This window comes from Thermobia domestica, chromosome 5 (genome assembly GCF_964235325.1).
Source record: "Thermobia domestica chromosome 5, izTheDome1.hap1.1, whole genome shotgun sequence".
NCBI lineage: Eukaryota > Metazoa > Arthropoda > Insecta > Zygentoma > Lepismatidae > Thermobia > Thermobia domestica.
This window is the reverse complement of record NC_137458.1, coordinates 2,102,288-2,109,868: the sequence shown is the minus strand read 5'-3', so window position 1 is coordinate 2,109,868 and position 7,581 is coordinate 2,102,288. Positions and strand designations below refer to the sequence as shown.

General features: G+C 35.0%; 1 protein-coding gene across 1 annotated transcript in view; it reads right to left on the bottom strand.

Annotated features, from left to right (window-relative positions):
- Nucleotides 1-7,320, bottom strand: part of LOC145685689 (uncharacterized) — a 17,229-nt gene extending 9,909 nt beyond the window's left edge. The window contains exon 1 of the mRNA XM_081758113.1: nucleotides 6,582-7,320. Within this exon, the coding sequence (XP_081614239.1) occupies nucleotides 6,582-6,900 (319 nt within the window). The 5' untranslated portion in view covers nucleotides 6,901-7,320. The remainder of the gene's footprint in view (nucleotides 1-6,581) is intronic.
- Between the last annotated feature and the right edge of the window lie 261 nt (nucleotides 7,321-7,581).

Sequence of the window (7,581 nt, the reverse complement as noted above, 5' to 3'; positions counted from 1 at the left end):
GTCCTGCTGGTGATGTTGAGTGGCAGTACAAGATGGTTTGAATGGGCTTCAAATCGAATAGTGATTTTGAATGCCTGGCATATGATATTTTATGGGGTAGTATAACGAGAAAACCAATGAAGGCTATCGGGAAAGAACATGGTAAGTCACATTTTGTAAACTGTTCACGAGGGCGGTTTTAAAATTGAAGAAAACCTATTATTTTCCATATTCTTTTCCATTGGAGGTGGTTCCTTTAATAGCTTGTAAAATGTCTATGAGTAGCGTTTTTGCCAGTATGAGTATATACTGGTAATTGGAAAGTGCCTTCTTTAAGCTATTATTTCGCACTAATATATCAAAAATCACCAAAGGTGGATTTAGTATGTTCTTTTTCTCTACCCTTAAAATACCTTTATTTGTGACTTACACAAATCTGATGTTGTTGGCTGCAGGAGCGGATTAAGGGCGGAGCCAATGGAGCCCAGGCTCCGCCCCCCCTAAATCCCTCTTTTTAATATTAAAATCAACTTATATTATAGGCCTCAGACATATGCAATTTTTTCCCGGTCCCTACGTTCGCATTATCGCTGGAATTAAGTCTTCTTCCACCAGCGTCTTCACGATACTTACTTTGTTGTGTTGACCATTTGGCTTGTATTTGGCAGTTGTGTGTTACACTGCAGTGCATGAGCATTTAACTGTTGATAATGAAAGTAATTAAACTAATTTTTGTAAACTTCGAGCACATTAAAATATTCGAGCACAGCTTATGAGGCTGTGGAAGGCAATAAAGAAAATGTATGCACTGGAATTATTTGCAACATAGGGTCCCTTTGAAATAGTTTGCTCCAGGGCCCCAAAAGCCTTAATCCGCTCCTGGCTGGTTCTTATCAAAGTTTACGGCTAATTACGTACATATGTGATTGACTATGTTTCAGAGCGAAGAGTAACTGTAAATGCCTAAATTGTATTTTAATGTTTTCTTCTTATGTATAATTAAATAAATGTAATCTTACTTGTTTATTTTCGTTTAAATATTGTTGATCATAAAATCTGCACAATTTCTAAGTGCTTACACGTAATGAAATCAGGACGTATGTTTAAGTGCTTTTTTTTCCTCTCTCTCATACTTTTTTTTTAAATTTTTCCACTTTTCAGCTATTAAGTAGTGGCGTATAGTGGTAGCGGTGTAAGATAATGATATATCTGTTTTATGAGCACTTTGAAAACGTGTAATTTATGGTGTGGTGGTAAACAGAAATAAAGGGAGTGAAAATTTGAAGACATTTCAATAGTAACGAATATTCAAATAATAATTAATCACATTTAATTAATATTAAGAAAGTAGGTACAAAGAGCAGCAAATCATTAATGTCTTTCAAGGGAAGTCATTGAAGTTATACGCAGGGTCTGCATGTGGCACACACAGAGTACACTTTACATGTGTAATATCTCGCTTGAATGAGGTCTGTCGGGGACGTGACGACAATTCGAAGATCCGACGAATGCATGCTCCGAAACACCTGAAACGTGAACAAAGTGGGAAATGTGTTTTACGTCACGCGAAATGTCAAGGATTGTCGAGCATGATATACACGAACAAAAGTTTATCGCGAAATTGGTGATTTAGAGGGTCCATAAAAAGTCAGATGTTAAAGATATGAAAACCTATTCCAGTAATGGAGATATAACAGATATTTGCACCTGTGCAAATTTTCATATTTGTAGTTTGAACCACATTCGAGTTGTGGCCCTCCGAAATCTGTCTGTTTGCAGGTCATTCATCTATACACTGACTCATCGATCATATTGTTTAGGGCCTTTAACAGTAAGATAGAGAGTTGAAATTTTGCACACAGGTACCTCATATTGTCCCGAGTATACAAAAATTATGAAATTTGAGTTAAATTCTATCAGAATTTTTATACAAACTTTCTCCATAGATTTTAATGCAAAGCAAGCTAGTTTATACTGTATTATCCTGCTAGAAGACATTAAATATGAACATTTCTTGATTTAATTCGAATTTAAGAATAGAAAATTTGAAAGCGTGCGTTGATTATAGCCTGTATTTTGTTAAAACACACCAATTAAAGAAAATGAAATCTCAAGTAAGATGTTTGTGAATATATAAAATATTTGTCATAACACCACTTTGAGTCAAGAAGTTGTGTGTAGACTTCGGATTTTAGCATATTTGCATTTTTTTTTTTTTTTTCCTAATGTGATACTGATGTGCTCTTTAAACAGAAATTCGTTTCAGGTGTTTTGGGGTAAAAGAGCAGAGTTTTATAGTGCATATATTTGCATATTTCGGAGGTTAGCGCATGTTTATGTCGTTATTGCATATAAATGCATATTTTTAAAGGAACGACCAAATTGATATTTTGTCCAACAACTTTGCTTAGTGGAATTTCAAGTTTCTAATATAAATAGACTCAGGACCTTTAAATACTTCATTGTTCTCGGTTTAGAATATCTTCCAAGGTCATGTGAAAGGAAAATAACAAAAGGGTGAGTGATTCATCCTCCCGGCAATGATGCATGAATCTCAGCTTATTGGAAGAAGATATAAATAACGATGTCAAATCATCTACAACAAAATTTCCACGTCACTCATCTCTGCAGTTAAAGTTGCTACTGTTGTGTGTGTGTGTCAGTGACGACGCCACCTTTAAGTTCTTAGGGGAGCAAAGGAGGGGCAGATACATTTTCGGGGGGCGGCTATTTGCCATACCAAAAATGACATTTATTACTTTTGACTTATGTTACATTACATTGTGTATTTCGTTGCTGTTTTTATGTTAGACCTACATGGTTACAAATTAAACTTATTCCAAGTAAAATTTGTGACTAACAAATAAGTAACGTCTGCACATGAAATATTTTTCAATGGAACTTTTGAAGCCTAAACATAAATTGAATTACTTTCGCGTATGCTTCAAGTAACACATTCGTCTAGTACTATATGCCACGTATCTCTCTCTCTCTCTCGCTATACATACACACACACACACACACACACATATATATATATATATATATATATATATATATATATATATATATATATATATATATATAGAGAGAGAGAGAGAGAGAGAGAGAGAGAGAGAGAGAGAGAGAAAGAGAGAGAGAGAATTTACGAGGAGCTGCTGAAAATGTCCTAGTCCAATCCAGAAGGAGTGTAGGTACTAGGTAGAAAAATGAAATCGTAGTTTAAAAAAACATATCTCTGTGTGTAGAAATACAAATTTTCATATTAATAATGAAATTCTTGTTTCTCAGGCCTCTGAAGTGGTTATGTGTACCCAAACAGATAATTTCACGAATATTCAGATCCTAACTGTTATAACATTTTTGTTCCACCAAGGAAAGTCACCGAAGTAAATTAATTAGGAAATCAGTGAAACACCACAGGACACCCCTCCGTTATATACAGTGGTGAAGAAGTAAGTGGCTTAGTATAAACGTGGCGATTTCTCAACAAATTATGCTTTACATCCAGGATGATTAAAAGCAATGACTCTTCCCGAAATCATGGATGCAATTTGTGACATTATTCTTGAAAATTGCAGCATTTCAGCCAGTGGTGGATATAGCCCGAGGCCGGAGCCCTAGACCACCCCAGTTTTTGAGTGAAAAAAAAAATTAAGCTATTATTTATATAGTTTTTAAACTGTATGGTAAACTCATGATATACTTATTATAGTCTGAGGTCTGGCTGCACCCCGCTTTCTCAGTTTTTACCTTCTCAGCAAAACTTGTGTCAGAGATTCTGGGCATTTCTTTGGAACTCGTCGGTAGCATAATTCAGAATGGCTTGGGTATGCGCAACCACTTATTCGCAAGAAATCAGTATGAATATAAGTGCCTGCTGGCCCGAAACTAGCCATATAGGTTTGGGGGGCCCAAGTCATTATAAATTCTCTTACAAATATCTAAATTTCGTTTTTTTTTTTTTTTTTTTTTTTGGTATTAATAATTACAAAATCGCATTTTATATCGAGGTCTGGAGGGGCCCAAAAAGTTTAGGGGACCCTAGCTCCCCTCTGGTTCCGGACCTGAGTGCCTAGCAACATTTAGCTATTTCGTCAGGAACTGATATAACCGCAATAAAATTATTGAGACAAACTACACCAAAATCGAGTTCTAGCAAACGACACGCCATCGTTTCAGAGTAGCTTTCGAAAATGGACTTTAATGAAAGGAAGCGTGTGTGTGTTTTCTTTCACGGAAGAATTATAATTCTTATATTAATACTCTAACATTAATGTAATATTGCTTTCGTTTTTTTTTTTTTATAAATATTAATTTTACATAATATAGTAGTTAAATTTTGCATAGAATACATTTAAAGATCTCAAAAGAATAAATCAGTACCATAAAATAAACTTGTTAAAATTCTCGTTTATTTCAAAGAATAAATAGAATGTTTCCTCATATAAATTAAAGTTCTGAGAAACCGTGATGGTGTCGATATTCAACACTCTTAAGTGCTACTCTTTTTGGGATTTATCAAACCTACAATTAAAATAATACAGATTTTGCTCGACTTTTCTATGAACGCACAGTTTCATTAGTTGTTAGTATTATAAATTTCCTACCTGGGAAGGACAAGAAGTTTCCTTACTCTATGATCTTAATCTTTAAAAGAAAGGGGGGGGGGGCATGGAATTTGTTACTAAAACAACAAAAATGAATGTCAGTCTCAAACACCACCCAAAAAACAATGATAAAAACATTTATATTTCCAAAGATGTTTGAACAACGAAATCACAGCATCAAATATCAAACATTCGTCAAGTGGATACATATAACATTACAAATATTACAGAATGCACTTCTTCATCTTCGTTTTGCAAAGTGGTTTGAGTTACGTTGACCGAATTTAGCGCGATCATAGTGATCATTGTGCGTATGGTTTCGAAATTAAGTGGATACAAGGCCCATTATGTATGTCAATTTGACACCGAACAATTTGCACCAAATTTACTTAAAGCGGACAATTTGCCACCTCCATTCTGGGCAATTTGCCGAACTTAGGTAATTTCGTCACCAAAATATTAGCATGTAGGTAATTTCGTTGCCAGAAATTTTTTACAGTAATTTCGTCATCGGTAAATTTATCAGCATAGTATTAACATATAGGAAACTTTGTCATGGTTATTTTTTACTCTTTGTTGAACTAAGTACAGACAAAGTAAACGACCAAAACAGCTTATTTTATCTTAATCAAACTTGGAAAACAATTCAGTTGGTGTTAGATTGTCGCTTTTTCAATTTATTCCTACATCTATATTAATCTGTGTATCTGTATAAAAAGGATGTGTATGTATGTTAGGAATGGTATAGAGACGAGATGAAACTCAATACACTCTCGGTCTCGTCTCGAGTCGAAAAACATCGTATTAGTCTCGGTCTCGTTTCCATCAATATATGGAGCTCCTTCGTGACTAAGCGGTAAGCGTACGTGTCTTTGGCGTGGTAGACCTGGATTCGATTCTAGGCAGGAGGTTATGTGGTTAGGGTCCCACGTTGAGCTATAGTTCACGTCTGATGTAGCCTCTCTGGTATAGTCGAAAGAGACGGAGCAAGAGGAATTTTGTTTAAGATATCCTCTGTATCGAAAACAAATATTAGACCCCAATCAATAAATTCCAACATTTACACTACTTTATACTTTACTAGCTATGCACGTGCCTTTGGAGAATAGGGTTCCGGTTTCGAATCCTGTGGGAGATCATTGAAAAGTTTCAGCGCATAAAGATAGTTTAGATTCCACCTTAAACTGTAGGTTCACATCTTGTATAACTTCGGTGCTGAGAGGACCGCTAAATTCCAAGCCACAAAGTATAAAATTTACATCATTATATTTTTAACCAATTCTCTGGTTTAATCTTTTTTTTTCTCATGATTTAGGCTTATTCTGAAATCCCTACTCTCTACCAATTTTAGCACCTTATTTTCAGTTTCAGAACAAAGTTGATAAAACACGAGCAGTTGCAGTTAAAATAAATAAAGAAAATAAAATAAACATACCTTTCCCAGGAATATTTCTAAGCTGCATGGAAAGAAATGTCTGGAAACTGAAACATTGTGTGTTTGTCTTACAAAACTAAATTTCGAAATAATTTGGCAACGTAGTTTTTCGGTCATTTCAAAGACTGGAAAGAGAATAAAATGTATTGAATCCCAATTTAAACTTATGGTCTTTGCTGTTTAAAACATTTTCGATATACCTAAGTACCAAACTATTAGAGGTGGCATTTTCCGCTTTTCTCCTGTGCACACATCTATGGCTTAGACCATCTAAGGGCAATTGTTCCATCATCTAACATATCCACCCCATAAAATGCCGCATAGCCGGCCCTGGCCCTTTCGGATATATTAGGTATATTGGAAGTTGGCACAACTTTAACAATTTATTATTATTATTATTATTATTATTATTATTATTATTATTATTATTATTATTATTATTATTATTATTATTATTATTATTATTATTATTATTATTCATAGTGAACATACAATTTGGCTCGATGTAGCTCTACTTAACAGTATTAAATGAAATCATAAAATAAGAATATTCTTACCTTCTTCATTCTGAGAATTCCGTTCCATTCCCTCCCAGTCTGGAACAAATATCGCAGCCACTTCTCTCCACATTTTTATTTTTAAGTCTCGATTCATATAGTTCGGATCTCTTAAATCATATAGGCATGGCCTATTTTGTATTTCAATTATAAACGCCTCTGTGTTAAACACACTAACCATATTGGAGATGTACACAGTACACGTTTTCAAACACAACTGAAAATTTCTCTTTGTGATTACACTTGTGGTTATCTGTTTGGGGGTGGAGTTCGAGCTTCTGAGATAGGGGCTCAAATTCAAGTTATTTCGTTGTTTCATCTTTTGCCTAAAGCCAAATATTTTGCTTATAGATTACCATGGCACCAGCAAACTGTCAATCAAGTGTATCACAAGAAATCACCCTATTGTGTTACATAGATTTTTCTGTGATTAGCTATTTTTTCTGAATTTCCTTCTATTTTTGTGAATTTTCTTTTGTTATACACACACATACATTATAATAGCAGAGTTCCAATCTCTGCACAAAGAGTCTTCCAAGCAGCTGTTTCTTGCTACAATCCCCTTGCCTGGCAACACGTCTTTCCTTTCTGTCATTCCTTTTGAAATCTTTTAAACAGCAGGCGGTCTATTGTTCCGACCTGCACCAAATACGCTCGAGCCGGCGTTTTTTCAGCGATTTTATTGCTTTCGCGTTCATGTTTAGCCGCTCAGATTTAAATACATGGTCAGCGTATTTCAAGCAAACGCAGGAGCAATAAATGCGCTTTGCGATCGCTTCCAAATAGCCGGGGTGTAAGCCTCGACCATTTCTGCTAGTGATTCATCCATTATCCTATACGAGCCTGCCGTTGAACATTAGTTCTTTAGCCGTCCGCACTGCAATATACAGAATTTCCATTGAATATCCATTGCTTGTACAGTCAGGGATAAAAGTTCTTTCTGTTTGATTAAATTAGTTTCGTAAATAACTTCAGAATGGAAGAACAATTGGAGTACAGT